Genomic DNA, 20,776 nt, shown 5'->3' with positions numbered 1-20,776 from the left:
TGATCTGGAAAGACCTGAAGAGCTAAACAGGATACCTGGCATGAAACCAATCTCCCCTTTTCTTCTTAAATATTATCTGCACTCTTTATGTTATCAAAAACCATAAAGACCTGAAGGAGAGGATTGTATTAGGTAGTTGTCATGAAGGTGATCTTTTCTGTGTTGAATATTCTCTCTGCTCTAAAGAGTACACAGACCTTGAAGACCTGAGAGAAAGAATCAAGATATTTGGCATGAAGCCAATCTCTCCCTCCAGTAGAAGGGACATGAAAATTGGAGGGGGTTTTTACCAGGCTCCTCTTTTTACCACTTGATATTCTCCTTTAATCTGTGCAGTTTTAGCTTTCTTAAGGTTTTCTCTCCAGTGCCTAGGTCACCAAAGTCAGAGGTGATTTTTTTAGGTGGCTGTATTGGAATTTTTAGGAGACCTTAGGAATCCCTCCTTTGTCAGAATATGCAATTCTGTCTCTCCAAAACTTATGGCCATAGAGACCTAAGGTGAAGTTCTCCCTAGCCTCTCAGGGATTAATAATAATGTTGGTATTTGTTAAGCGCTTACTATGTGCCGAGCCCTGTTCTAAGCGCTGGGATAGACACGGGAATCAGGATGTCCCACGTGGGGCTCACAGTCTTAATCCCCATTTTACAGATGAGGTAACTGAGGCACAGAGAAGTTAAGTGACTTGCCCACAGTCACAGAGCTGACAAGTGGCAGATGATCAGTTTGGGCCCTAAAAGACTTTGTCTTTATCCATCTCTTGCCCAGTTGTCTGCATCTTGATCTATAACCATCTTATCTTCATTGCTTTCTTCATTCTGACAGTTTCTTTCCCTTGAAAAATCCAAGCCTTTGGGAATTTTTGAATGGTCAGTGCAGTTCTGTTGTGGGGGGAAATCATTTTTGATACTATCCTTATAAAAAGTAATCATTTGAAGTTGAGCATTGTGTTAAATTTACCCAATTAATATCAAGTGCATTTTTTTGCCATCCTGACGGACATGTTTTTCTTCGGGCATACAATTACTACAGTGTACGCACGGGCATACGATTACTACAGTGTATGCACAAAGGAAATGAAACTCTGAGGAGATAAGATACCATCACACTGCACTAAGTTTCCATCTGTGACATGTTAGTGATGAGGTTCATCACTGAATGTGATTAGGTCAAATTCTGACAATTACCCCCACTGCACTTCATGTCACCCTACTCCAAAATTATGCCTTCCTTCTCCTACCTTTGGTGAATCCAACATCTCACCACCGGCCCTCCTAACCCTGCCCTTGGCTAAGTGTTGCTGTCCTCAAGACTCCAAGTCTATGTCTGGATTCCTGTCAGATAACCTCTGGAATTTCTAAGAATATTTTGGCTTTGAAATGGGTTTTGACACTTAAGGTGCTACTGTTTTAGTCGCATTTTCTGTGCTAATCCCATTTATCTTTTTAAGAATGCTTTCCAAGACTGAACTCTTAAATCACTGGAACCCTAGGAGTCCTTTCCACCTAACATGGGTCAAGGGGATATTCTATGAGGAAATTCCATTTGAAACTGGCCGATCCTGGGGCTCTGTGAAGGGCAGAGGAAAGAATGACGCTGTTCTGAGAGGAGAAAGTCGGTCACATAATGGCTTACGGTAAAATTGGAAGTTTGGAAAGACAAACCCAGTAAAATTCAGCTTTGATATTGGCTAGAGATTTTGGGCTAGTTTTTGGAAGGCTGTTTTGTCTTCCAACTTGTCTGTAAGTGTAATCTAACTCAGGCCTGCTAAAGTAATATTCTCGAGCTGCTTCTCTCCCGCGCTTGTGCCATTGCCAGCCGTAATTCTCGCCCCACCGCCACCCCTCCCATCACCACACAGTGATAGGAATAGAAAAAAAAAATAGGACATTTTCATTTACGAAATTATTGCACAAATGCTATTACTCTGGAAGTCAGAGGTCATGGGTTCAAATCCTGGCTCCGCCACCTGTCAGCTGTGTGACTTTGGGCAAGCCACCTAACTTCTTGGTGCCTCAGTTACCTTATCTGTAAAATGGGGATTAAGACTGTGAGCCTCACGTGGGACAACCTGATTACCCTGTATCTACCCCAGCGCTTAGAACAGTGCACGGCATATAGTAAGCGCTTAACAAATACCAACATTATTATTAAGTTATAAGCTTATAAATATTCCTTCCCCTGGAGTACAGAATCCTAAATAACATTTTAATCATGTTAATACTCCTTTAATTAAATCTAAGCAATATAGATATTTTTAAAACACTATCAAAGATTTCTTTCGTTATCATCAGTTGTAATTTCTTCCTAGCTCTTGCTATTTTTGATGTTTAATATTCATTCATTCAGTTGTATTTATTGAGCACTTACTATGTGCAGAACACTCTACTAAGCTCTTGGAATGTACAGTTCAGCAATAGATAGAGACCATCCCTGTCCAACAATGGGCTCACAGTCTAAACGGGGGAGACAGACAACAAAACAAGTAGGCATCAATACCATCAAAATAAATAGAATCATAGATATATAATCTATGACTTGATCATACTGAAAATTTTTTACGAAGCACACACTGATCTTTAGTTTTAGGAAATATCTGTGGAAACATTTAATCATCTCAATTTTCTTTGACTTTTTAAGGCTGTTGAAAGTTTTTCAACATTCTTTCCTAAATATTGTGTAGGGAAATTTCAGTGTAAAAAATGTTCAATCTTATTTCTCTTTCACCTTGGAAATGGTGGAAAAAATACAGCCCTACCTAGCTAAACCTAATCTTTTTTAAAATGTTTAGCCTAGAAGTTAATGGAATTTTCTTCATCCTAGTAAAGGAATTTTAGTCAGGTAGTTAAATCCTTCTCTAAGAATTTTACTCCCATATTTGCGGAACCTTTTCATTGCTCCCTTATAGATTTCACATTCTTACCATAAGACTCCTGAATAAATCGTCCCTTTGAAAATTGTGCAGTGTCTTCAGTTTATTCCCAGAAAGTCCACCCAACCAACACTCCACTTTTCAGACAAATTATTATGAATTTCTAATCTCCAATTTGTCATTCATTTTTACACACATTCCCTGCTCTTCAAAAGAACTAAACACAAATTCTTAGTGAGATGGTGGCATTGCAATTCACGTAGACATTCTGTCTAAAAGGCACTCTTCATTAACTCCACTATCTCCCTCTAAATTTCATTGTGAGCAGGGAATGTGTGTTATATTGTAGCCTCCCAAGCGCTTAGTACAGTGCTCTGCACATAGTAATCGCTCAATAGATACGATTGACTTGCTTCTGGAAAAGACTTCAACCACTGGGACCCTGGCAGTTCTCTCTATTGCCATTGTTCTTGTCTGTCCGTCTCCCCCGATTAGACTGTAAGCCCATCAAACGGCAGGGACTGTCTCTATCTGTTGCCGACTTGTTCATTCCAAGCGCTTAGTACAGTGCTCTGCACATAGTAAGCGCTCAATAAATACTATTGAAAAAAAAATAACCAACTTGAGTGAGGGCTAGTCTACAAAATTGTTGCATAAATGGCTTAAAGTAGTTTTTAAAGGTTAAGGCTGTAAAATTTCTCTAATTAATGGTTACAGTTAGTGCGAATAGCTTTTCTTTGAGAAACTTTTTGATTTGGAGCGTATCTATCATTGGGATTTCCCTCAGGCCGTCCGGAGTTACATAGACCACGCTCCCCGCTCATACCCTGTGCAGTTCCGGGGCGGCTGGTCTGAGCCCTGCTCTCTCCAAGTGGGGAATGGCAGGGCCTCTGTCCCACCCTTTTGCCTTCCCGCCTCTCCTCCCCCCCCCCCCCCCCCAATCCTACCCTGACTAGAATAATGGAACCCACCAAAATTTCAGTGAGAGAAATTATTCCTAAATTTATTTGCCTTCCACTTTGGGCAAATCATTTGACTCTCTGTGCTCAATTACCTCATCTGTAAAATGGGGATTAAGACTGTGAGCCCCTTGTAGGACAACCTAATTAGCTTGTATTCTTCCCCCGCCCCACCAGCTTTTAAAACAGTGCTTGGCACATAGTAAGCACTTAACAAAAGCCATTATTATTATTATTATTATTATTAATGAAAAAAGCCCTACTAAACTAAAAATACAGTTTAAACATCTGTCTAGAAAATTACAGAATCTCCTTCAATATTATGTGTATTTTGTATTATGTATTTTATTGTGTTATGTGTAGGCTGTGTATTTTAGTTTGTATACTTTATTCTTTCTTTAGCAGGAACCCTTCAGTGCCACCTCCCCCGTCTTTTCTTATATGTCAGGATTTTATGACCAGATTTCTCAATTATTATTTTCGTTTCTCTCAGCAGAAATCTTGTAAGAAAAGTGGAGCAGTCTTCAATTTCTCCCTCAGAAAGTCCACTCATTCAATAGACCTCTTTTGAGGGGAAATGTAAATTTCTAATCACTTATTTGGAGTAAATGATACATAGTTTTTAGTGAGAAAGATGATTCATTCAGTCGTATTTATTGAGCACTTACTGTGTGCAGATCACTGTACTAAGCATTTGGGAAGTACAGTTCAGCAACAAATAGAGACAGTCGCTGCCCACAACAGGCTCACAGTCTAGAAGGCTCACAGAGAAGCAGCATGGCTCAGTGGAAAGAGCACGGGCTTTGGAGTCAGAGGTCATGGGTTTGAATCCCGGCTCAGCCACTTGTCAGCTGTGTGACTTTGGGCAAGTCACTTAACTTCTCGGTGCCTCAGTTACCTCATCTGTAAAATGGGGATTAAGACTGTGAGCCCCACGTGGGACAACCTGATTCCCCTGTGTCTACCCCAGCGCTTAGAACAGTGCTCGGCACATAGTAAGCGCTTAACAAATGCCAGCATTATTATTATTATTATTATTAGAAGCAGGGAGACAGACATCAAAACAAGTAAACAGGCATCAATAACATCATTATAAATAAATAGAATTATATATGTACACATATTAATAAATAGAATTATAAGCATGTACATATGTACACAAGTGAAGTATGTGTCTGGGGGTCACTATATTGATTTGTCTTTCTTCAAAAATTAACTTAAAAATACCCGCTTCCTTGACTTGACCAAAAGAGAAATCCAGAGGTAATTTGTCTAGAAAATGATAGAAACTTTCTCTAACTGAATTTCCCCATCGGTTAAAAAGTGATTTCTTTGCTTTTCTTTTAATATTTGAGTGGAAAAGAATTAGGTGGGAAGTAATTACCTGAAAGTAATTTAAGTTCTTTTTTGGAAGCTAGTCCTAATTCTAGTTTCAAATTTGGGGGGAATGATTGCATCAGAATTTAATTCGTATATATTACGATTGGGCCAATCATAGATTTTTTAAAATGGGCAAATGAGTGAGACAATATTCTGGCAATTTTACCTTGGTATTTTTTGAGAACATGTTCATTTCTAATCTTTGCTGTTTCAACACAGAAAGTAACAATATTACTTTTTTTTTAGATCATGTACAAAATGAAGAAAATTATGCACAAGTTCTGGATAAATTTGGAAGTAACTTTTTAAGTCGGGACAACCCAGATCTTGGCACTGCTTTTGTAAAGTTCTCCACACTTACTAAGGAACTTTCAACCCTGCTGAAAAATTTGGTAAGTTCATTTTGAAAATGAAAAAAAAAGTAATTTGTGAAAGGCCTTATGTATATGTTTATATATTTATGCATATAACCCATAAAATTGTAATCTGTGTAGGTGTTTCCTTTTTGGAGTATAATTGTATGGGCCTTTCAACCATTAGGAACCCAGTCCTTCTGACTCCCAGCCTTGTGCTGTCTCTACTAGGCCAATAAAGACAGGTAACAGGATTACAACAACAGACAACAAACAAATCACTGAATGACTTTTATGGTTGGGAGTCTTCAGAATCTGCATCTCACCCCCCTCCCGGTAAAAAGTCCTTAGTTACAAACCATCTCAGCCACTTCAGGGGTTCTCTGTTGACCTCCAAATTCTTGGAAGGGAGGAATTGGGTCTATCAACTGTATTGTACTTGCTAAAGCATATAGTACAGTGGTAGCACAAAGTAAATACTCATTAAATACCACTGACAGATTGATTCTCCCCCTTCTAGACTGTAAGCCCCTTGTTGGGTAGCGACTGTCTCTATCTGTTGCCCAAATTGTATTTTCCAAGTGCTTAGTACAGTGCTTTGGACACAGTAAGTGCTCAGTAAATACAATTGAATGAATGATTCTCAAAGCTAAATATATTTTCATTACCCTATTTATTTTGTTAATAAAATGTACATCGCCTTGATTCTATTTAGTTGCCATTGTTTTTACGAGATGTTCTTCCCCTTGACTCTATTTATTGCCATTGTTCTTGTCTGTCTGTCTCCCCCAATTAGACCGTAAGCCTGTCAAATGGCAGGAACTGTCTCTATCTGTTGCTGACTTATTCATTCCAAGCGCTTAGTACAGTGCTCTGCACACAGTAAGCGCTCAATAAATACTATTGAATGAATGAAAAGCTGGTAAAGTATTCTTCCAGCAAATGGTGTCCTGTCAGTTCGAGAGAGGCTGCTTCTGACCTGGGATGGAGGGGGTTAAGGGGGAGTTTTAATATTTTAAAATTCATTATTCTTCTGTGTTTAGATTGTAAACTCTTTGTCACCAAAATCTGCCTCACTTTGTATGCCATTTATCCATTTACAGTTGGCTAGCAAAGTGTTCCATGTACCAAGTAATTGCTCAACAAATATTAGGGATGTTAATATGCTTTCTATGTTAAGGAAGCTCTCAGGCTCTGTCTCTGATATTAAGGATCCTAAAGTGATGGATCATGGGTGCCCCTTTCCCTCTCCCCCAGTCCAGCTGCTGGCTGGGATCTAGAAGGATTTAGTCCTCAGTTGGCTTTTTGCCCACCCCTGCTCTAGATCATGTGGAGAATTTTAAAATACTAAAACTCCCTTAAAACGAAAATGAAAGTTTGTCATCTTGATAACTTAGGTATTTTTCCATCTGTCTTAAAAAGTTAGCTCTGCTATCAGCTGAGAGTTAGTTTTTAAACAACTATTCTTTCTGAATTCTAAAAGACAAAGAAGGTGTATCATTTACTACTGGTTCCCGAGCTACCCCCTTTTCTGCTGTTAATGCTTTCCATGTCGGAACCTATTTAGAAACAGGGAATTGAGCTAAACTGTATTAATTTCACTTCCATCATCACAAATTGAGGAGAAGAGAGTCAAGAAGGGCAGGGTTGGAATCAATATATGTTAAAGAGTTAAAGGAAGAAATCATCAAGGAAAATCATTTCAGTGTCACCTCTCCCAGGGGCTTCAGCAGCATGAGATTAAATAATGAAAACTTCATTTACAATTGGAGGAAGTGACCTCATCCAAGTGCCTTGCAAGGCTTTTAGTGCATCTGGTAGCTTCGCTCTACTGCGTGTTTGGAAAGCTTTCACAGCTTGCACAATGCCCCAGAGACTTTTTTTTGCTGTTAGAGGGAGGTTATTGCTGCAGAGATGCCAAAACGAGCAAAGATTTCTCCATCTGCAAACTGTTTCCTGTTTGCCCTCTGTGATCATGCGGTATCGTGATTTGGATATTCTTTTAAGATTATTTTTCTTTGAGATTGTTTCCCCGGTATACCAAAGAATAAGATTATGGGCCCAGGAGTCAGAAGGACCTTGGTTCTAATCCTGGCTCTGCCACTTGTCTGATGTGTGACCTTGGGCAAGTCACTTCCCTTCCTCTGTGCCTCAGTTACCTCATCTGTGAAATGGGGATTGAGACTGGGAGTCCTATGTGGGACAGGGATTGTGTCCAACATGTTATCTTCTATCTACCCCAGCGGTTAGTACAGTGCTTGACATATAGTAAGAGCTTAGCAAATACCGCTATTATTATTATTACTATTGTTAATAAGAGTTTAAAAAATCAAATTGGGGTTATTGTCTTAGAAAAGAGAATGTGTCCCTTATTTAAAAGGCAAGAGCAAAACAGACAAGAGTATTTTTTTTTCTGGTATTTGTTAAGTGCTTACTATGTGCTGGGCACTGTTCTATGTGCTGGGGTAGGTAACAATTGTGAAATTTGTTAAGAGCTTTCTATGTGCCAGGCACTATACTAAGAGCTGGGGTGGGTACAATAAATTGGGTTGGAAATAGACCCTGTCTCACATTTTATAGATGAGGTAGCTGAGGCACAGAGAAGTGAAGTGATTTGCCCAAGGTTACACAGCAGACAAGTGACAGAGCTGGGATTAGAACCTAGCTCCTTCTAACTTCCAGGCCTGGGCTCTATCCACTAGACCACACTGCTTCTCAAAAGTAAACTGGTATCCTTCTCCTTCATTTGTTCACTATTAAATTTGTATGGCTGGAGATGGCCACGTAGAACTAAAGGATTCTGGGTGACACTTTGCTGAGGTTTCAGGTTGGCCCTTTGCTGATCCCATGATGTAACTGAGGTTATGTAATTAAGGAAGTCATGAGGACTAGCATGAAAAGGTTCTTCGCCAAAGTGCTCAAAGCCCCTAAAATCGTTGATCACGTCACTGGGTGGACCCCTGACCAAAGTCTCTCCTTCATGTCCCCACCCTCCTCCTGCCCATTGCTCCATAGCCACTGACTTTGTCCAGGTCCCTGTAAACACAAGCACCTTTTTCGAGCCCTGGAATTCAGCGACAGGAGCTAAGGCAGAGGGGAAGACTGGGAAGTGAATATAAAAGTACTGAATATAAAGATGTCCAATACCGACTTTGTCCTGGACAGGGACCCGACCATCTAAAAGCCTGCCTGAATGGCCCATGCGTGTGGGTGTGTGCATCTGGCTGACTGTCACTTTCAAATATGATGCTACTGCTTGTGATTGGTGAATGCCTAGTCTTTTGTGACACGGAAAGTGATGAGTCAATGGATAAAATTCTTATAATAATAATAGTAATTATTATTATTGTTATACTACTAGGTAAGTGCTTACTATGTGCCAAGCACTGTTCTAAGCCCTGGGGTAGATACAAGTTAATCAGGTTGGAAACAGTCCGTGTCTCACACGGGGCTCACACTTTAAATCACCACCTCACCCATTTTCAATTGAGGTAACTGAGGCACAGAAGAGGCAAGTGATTTGCCCAAGATCACACAGCAGACATGTGGTCCTTCTGACCCCTGGATCCTTCTGACTCCCAGGCCCATGCTCTTTCCACTAGTCCGTGCTGCTGCTTATTTTCCAAGACCCGTGGGCTACTGGGTTGGTGATTCAGAAGGGTACAGTCTCTGAGCAGGAATAGGCCATTGTTTTATAATTCTGCAGTCCTGTGTGGTTCAAGTCTCCATTTTTGCAGGGCACTCACACAGCATGAATACACCCAGGAGAATAATCTAATTTATCACTGGTAGTAAATTATGAAAGAACCATTAGAAAGGTTGCGGATTATGGCAGAGGGCAGGATGTTCTGGAGAAAGTATATCCATGGAGTCGTTGTGAATCAGAAATGACTCGACGGCACTTCATAATAAATTATTGTCTCTGTCCCCACATCTGCCATTTCAGCAGTTCTGTGCCACCTTTGCACTTATTTACCAACAACTATGTTCAATACTTTTGTAAAGACTATTATCTGAATACTCACATATATTTCTTTTACTTATTCCTCCTATTTTAAAATTACTTTAGTGTATGACTCCCCACTAGATTTTAAGCTCCTCGAGGCCTGGGATCTCCCAAGTACTAAGTTCAGTTCTGTGCACTTTGTAGGTGCTCAGTCAACAGTATTGATTGGACAAATGTGTGGAGTCTGTGTGGGTCCCCAGAGACTCTCTCTCTCCCACTGGGGTCAGTCATGGTGGGACTCAGATGATTGCAGTATTGAGCTTCAGAAGGAAAAGGGTCATTAGATTTTCACTACTGCTTCGGTGGTTGATTTGCAGTGGACTATTAAACTGTTCACCAAGGAGAACTCATTTAATGCATAACATACAGGAAAATATGTGATTAAGATGTTCAATTAAAGCAGGGAAAATATAATTTGATATCACTTACTGTGCCGTGCCCTTTAAGTTTGAACTTAACAAATTACAAATGTCATCCATGAAGATAAACAATTAGAGGGTGATCATGACACTGGAGAGCTGGTAAATGTCCTCTAAAATGAAAAAGAGGTCCTTAGAAATGTTACTGTGTGCACAGGTGGTTGTTTTTTCCCTAAATCCTAATGTAGTTATTTTAGGTTTGCGTTTGCATTTTCTTGTCATCCTGCACATCAGGACTTTAATAACTGTTCTCATTCATTCAATAGTATTTATTGAGTGCCAGGTATGTGCAGAGCACTATACTAAGCGCTTGGATTGTACATTTCGGCAACAGATAGAGACAATCCCTGCCCAATGACAGGCTTACAGTCTAATTGATAAAGGCAATGCAGTTACTACTGCTTCAGTGCCCCAGGGATGACTTAGGAGGCCACAAAAAATTGCATATTTTCTCACTCCTACTTAGATAGCAAGCCCCATATGAGGAGCTGATGATCTTGTACCTACCCCAGGGCTAAGTACATTTAGCCCATAGAAAGGGCCTGAAGAAAAAATACACCCCTGATCTCCCCATCCTCAAAGCCCTCTTGAAATCACATCTCCTCCAGTAGGCCTTCATGATTAATTTCTCTATTTTCCCCACAAACTACACCCCAGCACTTTTGCAGCAACCTCACACCTTTGTAAATGTTCTATTCCTTAAGCAATCACTTATCCAAATATCCATTTTCCAACTCTTCTCCTTCTGTAATTGATTCATTATTCCATGGTATTTATTGAGCATTTATCGTGTGCATAGCATGGGATTGAGCACTTGGGATAGTACCATAGAATGGTAGACACTCTTCGTGCCCTCAAAGAGCTAACAGTCTAGCGGAAGAAGATTCTCTTGTACTCTCCCAAGCACTTAGTACAAATGTTCAGTACAGTACCGTGCACATAATAAGCTCTCAGTAAATACTATTGATTTTAGTGTCTGTCTCTATTGCTAAATTGTAGGGTCCTTGAAAGCAAAGATTGGGTTCATTCATTCATTCAATAGTATGTCATTCAATAGTATTTATTGAGCACTTACTATGTGCAGAGCACTGTACTAAGCGCTTGGAATGAACAAGTCGGCAACAGAGACAGTCCCTGCCCTTTGATGGGCTTACAGTCTAATCGCGGGATTATTATTATTATTGGGTTTCATAACTGGATTGTACACTCCTAAGCACTTTATACAGTGCTCTGCACATACTAGATGTTTAATTAAACTCTGAAACTATTAACTAATCTTGATTTTAAAAGTAGATTTAGTGGAAATAAAATAATAGAATTTTCATGCTCTGTATGGAAGCGATTATTCTAGAACTCTGCAAGACTTAAAAAAATAAATTTAGAAATGGTGATTCAGGACTTTTGCCCAGCAGTAGTCTAGTGCTGCATAAAAAATGCAGTGGGGAGGTCGCATAAACAAGTGGAAAGGGCATAGGACTGGGAATTATGAGACCTGAGTTCTACTCAGACCGCTGCTACTGACCTACAGTGTGACCTTGGGCAAATCACTTTACCTCCATGGTTCTGTTCACACTTTTCTTAAGGTCCCAGTGTTCCCAAGCCTCTGTTTATATCCAAAGAGTAACCAGGCTCAAACCTCTTTGTTTAGTCCATCATAACTTATTTGGGTCAGGCAAAAGTCTGAGGCTGCAACTGAATCTCTCCCTAATCTGGGTGTGAATTTTATAATAGAATTATGGTATTTATTAAGTGCTTAGGAGGTACCAAAGCACTATGCTAAGCACTGGGATAAGTACAAGATAATAGGATTGTAAGAAGTGGGGTGGGCAGGTTTCTTTACCCCATTTTGCAGATGAGGAACGGAGGCACAAAGAGGTGAAGTGATCTAACTAAAGTCACAGAATAGCTCAATGACAGAGCTGGGACTAAAACCTAGGGTTGTTTCGGACTGACTGGGTGGACCTACTTTCTAATTAGTAGTCATTTGGTAGTCTGAAAAGACCACCAGGAGAGTCAAGTGGCTTGTGACTTGAGAGGCACTGCTCCCTGTTTTTTAGACCAGAATTATCAATGTAAATCATAGTCAGTCATATTTATTGAACACCTTACTGTGTGCAGAGCACTGTACTGAGCACTTGGGAGAGTGCAGTATAACAGAGTTGGTAGGCACGTTCGCGGCCCACAACAAATTTATATGAATGGTTTGTTTCAAGAGGTGGTTCCCCCTCCCCCAGGGAATGAGATAAATAGCTGAGTCATTCTCTAACAAAAGCTCATTTATTATAATGTTTTTAAATTGTTCTAAACTGTCACACTGATTCAGTCTAGTCGAGACCCTAAACCACATTACCTGCAATTCATACAGAACAGAGTGGATACAGTGCTTTAGCTAATGATAGTTAAAGACTGCTGAATACAACCAAGCAGGCAGCTGTGGTTGCTAAATCCCCACAGCACTTCTATGATTTTGCTTCTGTGCTTTCCTATCCTTTCAGGATCTCCCATTCATGTTTGTGACTTGAGAAGATTTTGTTTTGTTCCTTTGCTTCTTTGTTCATTTGAGGTTTTCCACGAGGCAGAAAAGCCACTGGTAGGATTGGACAGCCTGTCCCGCACCTCTGTTTGGCTTGGGAATCTCAACTTTGAGAAGCAGCTTGGCTCACTGGAAAGAGCAGGGGCTTGGGAGCCAGAGGTCATGGGTTCGAATCCCAGATCTGCCACTCGTCAGCTGTGTGACTGTGGGCAAGTCACTTAACTTCTCTGTGCCTCAGTTACCTCATCTGTAAAATGGGGCTTAACTGTGAGCCTCATGTGGGACAACCTGATTACCCTGTATCTCTCCCAGCGCTTAGAACAGTGCTCTGCACATAGTAAGCGCTTAACAAATACCAACATTATTATTATTATTATCTTCAAGTTTGAAATTGAATTACGACTCTAAATTTGGCTCAACCAGCACAGACGTAGAAGGATAATTTGTGCTGCCTCAATGCGAGGTGTAGGTTTAAACTGATTGTTTTCATGAATCAGAAGGACCTAGGTTCTAATCCTGACTTCACCACTTGTCTGCTGTGTGACCTTGGGCGAGTCACTTACCCCATCAGTAAAATGGGGATAGAGACCGGGACCCCTACATGGAGCAGGGACTGTGGCCAACCTGATTTCCTTGTATCCACCCAGCGCCTGGTACAGTGCCTGGCACCCAGTAAGCATTTAACTAATACCAGAATTATTATTATTATTATGATGTCCCAGTGGGATCATGACTGGCAAGGCTGAGAGAATGCAATTGGCACTGTGCAAGCTGTTAGAGATAATCAATTTCTCCACAAAGGTTCTCATTATTGAAGTCTCAGGACTGAGATTCATTCATCACTCCTGATGGGAGACCCACTCTGACCATTCTATGTCCATTGAGGTCCTCTAACTTCCATACCCAAGGTCTTTCCATTGGACTACACTGTTGGAAGGAGATAATTTTCCTGCCCTTCATGAGCGCTCAGTGTAAGGGAGAAGAACTGTTGACTTTATTATTGACAAATAAATGAATGAGTCACCTGAAGCTATATTTCTCTTGGCCCATAGTTTGGGAGAAGGGCTTTTTATGGAGTTTTCAGCTATTTCAATATGCCAGAGTATTTGAAAATGTAATCCCTGAAGTTACGAATTTCCATATCTCCCTGAAAAGCCCATGCAGAAAAACCCCACTAAGAACAATTTGCCGGATGCCACTCCAAGAGAGCTGGGAAAGTGGGGACCGGAATAAAGGAGAGAGTTTGAGCAGGAGTCAGACAAATAAATGGCTTAGCTCTCCACAGGGCCTTTGAGAGGCAGTGTGGTGCAGTGAAATGAGATGAGTCTAGGAGTCACAGAACCTGGTTCTAGTCCTGATTTTGGCAAGTCACTTCGTCTCCTTGTGCTTCAGTTATCCCATCTGCAAAATGGGGATAACACCCCTACACCACAGGGGTGTTATGAGGACAGAAATAAGTGGCGTGATGTGAAAGAAATTTGGAAATAAAAGTGTTGTATGAAATCAAGGTATTATCTGCAATTCACTGTAATGTTTATGTATGGGAAGTCTCCACATGTGGAGATTCAGAGATGGAATCAGAGAAATGCTTTGGGCACCAGTCAGTTCATCAAATGATATTTATTGAGCACTTACCACCATGTACAGAGTACTGTACTAAGCACTTGGGAGAAGACAGTTCAACAGAGTTGATTGACATGTTCCCTGCCCACAAGGAGCTCATAGTCTAGCTCATGCAAACCATTATCAACAGAATAGCCTAAAGTGGTTACCATTTTGCATTCACTTGAGGTAGGGTCAGTGAGGATTGTTGCAAGACCCAACTAGATTATAAACTCCCCAAGGCCAAGGATGGAATCTTATAACCATTGTATTCTCCCCAGTGCTTAATGTTCTAAGTTGTAGATATTCAAATTCATTTGATTGAGCATTGATTAAAATTCTAAAAAGGTTAAAGAATGAAAATGAAATTGCTTTGTTTTGTTTTTCAGCTCCAAGGTTTAAGCCACAATGTGATCTTCACTTTGGATTCCTTATTAAAGGGAGATTTAAAAGGAGTTAAAGGAGTAAGTATTTGGAAGATACATTTTAACTTTTACCAGAGGGATTAATTTTTGAGATGTTAGTGGCATAATTTATGTGGAATTTAGTTGAAAGTGATTCGTGACCATTTTTATTTCAAATTTCACGTAACACCAGACACTACTATGTGCTGGAGTAGATAAAGGTAATCAGGTTGGACACAGTCCCTGGCCCACATGGGGCTCACAGTCTAAATCCCCATTTTATAGATGAGGCAACTTGAGGTACAGAAAAGTTAAGATTCTTGGAAAGATATAATTTGAGAAAAAAATTGCAAGTGAATTTTTTAAAGTAACTCTTTACCAAGTATAAATTCCATTTCCATAAAATTTCTGGTTTCCTTTTAGCATTATGAATAATAAAACTAAAAGGTATATGTCATGAAAAACATTTTCTATATTCCTAGGATCTGAAAAAGCCCTTTGACAAAGCCTGGAAGGATTATGAAACAAAATTGTAAGTAATTTTACATTAGCATAATTCTCTTAAAAGAATGGAACACCCAGCACTAGAATCAGGTGTCTTTTTTCCGGAATATTTTTTAGTTTCTGTTCAGAGTGTGTTTCTCTGTAGGTCTGTATGCCAACTTGAAAAACTGGGAAAGTACTAATGAATTTATATTGAATTCTACATTGAATTTCCACAGTAAACATTGAGATGGATAGGGGCCCCTTTTCTCTTAAAACATTATATGGGTTGGGTTAATCTGTTCCTTTTTCTGAGACATTGTGATAGTCAAGAAATCCACTGCAATACACTGACTTGGCATTAATATAGCTTCCCTTGGGCCATTTTAGTTGCTGTATAGAAGGTTTTTTGGGGGAATCAGGTTTTTTTTTTTTTAATAGTATTTGTTAAGCACTTACTATGTGCCAGGCACTGTTGTAAGCGCTGGAGTTAGATACAAGATAATCAAGTTGGACACAGTCCATGTCCCACAGGGGGCTTACAGTCTTAATCCCCATTTTACAGATGAGGTACCTGAGGCACATAGAAGTGAAGTGACTTGCTTAAAGTCACATAGCAGACAAGTGGCAGAGCCGGTATTAGAACCCAGGTCCTTCTGACTCCCAGGCCCATGCTCTATCCACTAAGCCACACTGTTCCCAGAAGTTGTTATTATTGTTATTATTATTATATAATTAATATATAATATAATCAATAATATATATTATAAATAATATAATTATGGGTACGTATATAATAATGTGTATGTATGTGTGTTTGTGTGTGTGTGCCTTGTTTTTAAACAGGGCATCAATATTGTAAAAACTCATTGTGTCTATTGTTTGTGTATAATTGTAGCACAAAAATTGAAAAGGAAAAGAGAGAACACGCCAAACAACATGGGATGATCCGCACGGAGATCACTGGGGCTGAGATAGCGGAGGAGATGGAGAAAGAAAGGAGATTGTTTCAGCTTCAGATGTGTGAAGTAAGAACTGGAGATTTTTAAAAATCATTTGACTAACCTTTTTCTCCAAGATGTTCTATTAGTGCCGTCTGCCCATTATCAGAGTAAGATTTCAGCATGTTTTCATTTATCGTGACAAGAAACGATGTAAGAGAGTCTAATCTCCTGTTTTCTCTCCTGGCATCAGCTATTTGAGTCTGCATTCTCTGAGTCTTCTGGGGGATTGCAGACCAAAAAAGAAACATTATGGAATGATTATTCACAGTAAAAGGTTAAAAAGATATACTAAATAACGTCCACCTAAAAACTGTGAACGGTGTTTCAGGATACCTTTGTAATTAAAAATAAAACAGAGCATTGGGTGAGACTCAGTGGCCTGTTAATTTTCTACATGATGACCGAAAAAACTCTGCTGTTTTTTGTAACTCGGATTTTGTGTATTGCTAAAGCACTTTCAGTGGGTTGTCGTTTCTTTCACTGAAATTAGTGTTTCAGTCTTAGGCGTTAAGAAACACCTGAATATTTTTAAAAATATTATGAACATTTGAAAACCATGGATATCTTATTGTTCTGGACCATTTTCTATACTTCATTCCTCTAAATTTAGAAATCTAAAGAGCACTATCCATTTACAGTTCAATTTCAGTCACCTGGTCCCCAATGAACTGCACATTAAATTTATAATAATTGTCATTGTCAAAGTCATGGTATTTAGTAAACACTATGAGTTAAGTGATAGAGTAAATGCAAAATAATCAGTTTAGGCACAACCTCTGTACCATGTAGGGTTCATAGTCGAAGAGGGAGGGAGAACCAGTATCTTATTCCTATTTTACAGATGAGGGAACTAAGGCACAAAGAGGTTCAGTGGCTTTCCCAAGATCACAGCAGGCCAGCGGCAGAGCTGAGAATTAGAACCTACGTCTCCTGATGTCTAGTCCCTTGCTTTTTCCACTAGGCCAGGCTGCCTCCGTGGCTATCCAAACTGCGTATTTTAGGTTGTTTCTCGAGTGGTTAAGGGTTAGAAATCACCTCCTGCTCACCAAAAGCAGGTGACCTTGGCTGTGTGTTGAGAAAATCCTTTTCCTCTGTATTCCAATCCATTTAAATTAGCCTCTCTGGACCACCCTGATTTTATTTAATCCAAATGGTGCCTAGTCCAGATCAATCTGGACAAAGTTGTAGCGTACTGCAGTTTGAACCCATATTGTGCCAGTCCAGTGTTCCGTACACACTCCTATAGTCAGACTCAAATGTGATCCTCGGCACGTTTCTTGTGCAGATTAGAAGTTAGTGCTCTACCACTTGAGCGAGATTGAAAAATCAAGTATGTAATTATCCACAGCAAGTTCTGTTTTCTTTCCACAGTATCTCATTAAAGTTAATGAAATCAAGACCAAAAAGGGTGTGGATCTGCTACAGAATCTTATTAAGTATTATCACGCACAGTGCAAGTAAGTCTAATGCTTGGAGTCGTAGCTTTGCTATAGTCCAAATGAACTTTCCTTTGATTTTTGCTTTTTCTTTTTTTTGCCTTGGGAGATATATAGCTGTAGTAAAATGATATATTGGAATAAATCAGCCAATGCTATTTATTGAGCGTTTACTCTGTGCGAAGCACTTTACTAAGTGATTGGGAGAGTACAATACAACAGGGTTAGTAGACATTCTTTGCTCACAAGGAGGCTTACAGTCTAGAGGGATTTCCCCCCCCCCCCACGCATATACCTTATTTATTGGGATTCACTACTGTTGCTGTATAATTGGAAATGGTGAGAGGGTCCCCAAGGCAAAAGGGGAGGAAAATCTTATGCTTTCAAAGATGTTTGGACAGACAACTTTCTACTTCTCTTCTTACGCTATAGTCCCTCCCCGCCTCCCACCCATAACTTCCAAGACCCCAGAATCAAAGAAGGTGTGATCTACTTTGTTGATAACAAAAATCTGGCTGCTGAAGTTAGTAGTCTTCTAAACTTTTCATAGTAATTAGAACATATGTTGCTCACAGGTCTAAAAGCTAAGACCAATACTTGATCATCCTACAGCAATTTCCAGTCATCATTATTAGAATGAGGGCCTTTAGTGCTATATGAATAAAAGAAGGTAATAAGTAATTACCCTAACCACTGTGTATTCAGTTTCTACCTCGTGGGTGCAGTCATTCTATATTAGCTGGCATTTGGTGAAGCATGTTGGTGAAGATCTGAGCTGAGGTTACATAGGTTGAGAGGGAATCAATATCCAATTTAGGGAAAATGATGAGCTTTTGAATTAGATTTTCAAATTGAGCTGAACTTGTTTACTTGGGGAGATTTTTTTTTTTACATGTTAAAAGTAATACCATCCAGGACTCCCAAAGTGTAGTTCCATGGAGATTTAAATCTCTACCCCACAAATCATCCAAAACATATAACTCCAACCCATGACAATGAGAAAAAGAAAGTAGTTGTCTTCTCTTCTGATTCAAAGAGTTCCCAGAATTATATGTCTGGTTACAAGTCAGAGTGGCTTCATGAAGGAACATTAACTCTTATCCGTGTAACTGTGAAAGTGATTTCTGATTGAGTGGCCTGAAAAGTTTCCGAGATCAAATTCTTTTACCTATGGGACATTTAGTAATTTGTATTTACTTATTTATGGCATTTAAGTACTTACGCTGTGCCAAGCACTGCAGCAGATAGAGAATAATTAGATCTGACATAGACCCTATCCCAAGATTAACAGTGTACGAGGGAGGAGAGCAGGAATCATCCCTTTTCATGAAAGAGGAAACTAAGGACCAGGAAAGAAGCAAAAACCGAGGACCAGGAGTGTTAAGTGATTAAGTGACTTACCCAAGGTAATGCAATAGGCAAGTGACAGAGCTGGGAATAAAATCTTATTCTCCTGATTCTAAATGTCATGCTTCTTTCACTAGGTCTTTCTGCCTAGTTGAAATTTATGCTCATTTTAGAAACATACAAACCGTGCTGCGTAGTCTTTAGCATATTTCTTCTCAACTCAGTCCATTGATTTAAAACATTTATACATTTACATATTGGTGTAATCAATCAATCAGTGGTATTTTAGTGCTTACACTGTGCAAAGTATGGAAATAAAGCAAACAAAAAGAATTATAGACCATTAAAGTATTTTCAAATTACTTGTAAAACAATGAAGCAAGGAGGGCTTGTTTGTAAACGCCTAGCCATAAAAGAACCTTATTGCTTGAAATTTGTATGCTTATGCCACTCCCAAGAAGTTCTGAAAGTTATAGTTGAAATTTTCATTTACAGTTCATGGAACCAGAGAGAAACATGAGGTTATTTCACAGAAAAAGTTTCATGTGTGCTGAGAAAATATTGTGTTACCCCATGATTATTAAGACAATTAATATGATAGTAATAATATGATATATAGCCTATGAAACTTATATTGGTTTTAGTGATATTACTGTTTCATAATTGTGTCCATGTAATCCTCATTTCATCTGTGTGCTTTTTCCCAATCATTTCTCATTCTCGTAGAATCAGATAAATTCAGAATTGGAAGAATGTGTTACAGTAGACTCCCATTCTTCCTTCCACACCAAAGGATGATTTTTCATTGTGGTGTATAGTGTAATTCAGCATGTATGCTAAAATTTCAAAAAAGCATTCGACCATGTATCTTTTTTACTGCTCTTCATTTGATAGCAGTGTAAGGCAGTATTTTCCCTCTTCCTTTCCAAGAATTTAACAGTTTATCTTTAATTCCATATAATAAACCACAGTTAATAAAGTCTGTAAATCCCTATCTGGTCCCCTTCTTTTATCATTTTGGGCATTCCCTTTTAATCAATCAATCAGTGACATTCACCATGTGCACTTGTACTAAGCACTTGGGAGAGTACAGTAGAGTAGTTAGACATGATCATTGCGCTTAAGGACTTTACAGTGTAATGGGGCCAAGCAAACAAATACATAGGTGCTCTATAGGTGGGGTGATTCAGAGTGCTTAGGGGACACAGACTTAATTGCATAGATGGTGCAGGAGGGAGGGAGAATAGGATGGGTAGATGAGGGGTTAGTCAAAAAAGGCTCCCCGGTGGAGATACACTTTTATTAAGACTTTGAAGATGGGAGAGTGGTGATCTAGTGATGTGAATGGGGAGGGAGTTCCAAGAGGGAGTGGTGAGAAGCAGCATGGCCTAGTGGCTAGAGCATGGGCCTGCGAGCCAGAAGGACCTGGGTTCTAATTTGGATCCACCACTTGTCTGCTGTGTGACCTTGGGCAAGTTACCTAACTTCTCTGTGCTTCAGTTCCTTCATCTGTAAAATGGGCATTTAAAACTGTGAGCCCCATGTAGGACATGGACTGTGCCCAGCCTGCCTAGCACAGAATAAGACCCTAACAAATTTGTAGTACCATAAAAAAAGCAGGAGGGAGGGAGTGAACAGGGGATAGTCAGTGAGAGAGATGTGTTTGAAGCACAGTAAATTGGTGATAAAGGAGCGAAGTGTGCAGGCTGGGTTGTGGAGTGTGCAGGCTGGGTCGTGGTAGGAGAAGACCCAGGATAGATAGGAAAGAGAAAGCTGATGGGGTGCCTTAAAACAAAGGAGGAGTTTTTGTTTGATGCAAAGATGTCTGGGCAACCCTTAGAGGCTTTTGAAGAGTCGGGAGATGTACATAGAATGATTTTTTTAGAAAAATGATCTGGGAACAGAGTAAAGTATGGACTGGAGAGAGGAGAAGTTGAAGGCAGGGAGATGAGAGAGGAAACTAATGTAGTAGTTGAGTTA

At 39.7% G+C, this 20,776-nt stretch overlaps 1 protein-coding gene across 9 annotated transcripts in view; it reads left to right on the top strand.

The window, feature by feature from the left end:
• ASAP1 (ArfGAP with SH3 domain, ankyrin repeat and PH domain 1) overlaps window positions 1-20,776 on the top strand; it is a 200,101-nt gene that overhangs the window by 122,971 nt on the left and 56,354 nt on the right. For all 9 annotated transcript variants that reach the window (XM_029062436.2, XM_029062440.2, XM_029062435.2 and 6 more), the window contains 5 exons: window positions 5,456-5,601; window positions 14,512-14,586; window positions 15,009-15,058; window positions 15,908-16,037; window positions 17,385-17,470. In XM_029062436.2, the coding sequence (XP_028918269.1) occupies window positions 5,456-5,601; window positions 14,512-14,586; window positions 15,009-15,058; window positions 15,908-16,037; window positions 17,385-17,470 (487 nt within the window). The remainder of the gene's footprint in view (window positions 1-5,455; window positions 5,602-14,511; window positions 14,587-15,008; window positions 15,059-15,907; window positions 16,038-17,384; window positions 17,471-20,776) is intronic.

Source organism: Ornithorhynchus anatinus, chromosome 4 (genome assembly GCF_004115215.2).
Source record: "Ornithorhynchus anatinus isolate Pmale09 chromosome 4, mOrnAna1.pri.v4, whole genome shotgun sequence".
In the NCBI taxonomy this organism is placed as follows: domain Eukaryota; kingdom Metazoa; phylum Chordata; class Mammalia; order Monotremata; family Ornithorhynchidae; genus Ornithorhynchus; species Ornithorhynchus anatinus.
The sequence above is the reverse complement of the archived record's forward strand: the minus strand, read 5'-3'. Positions and strand labels throughout refer to the sequence as shown.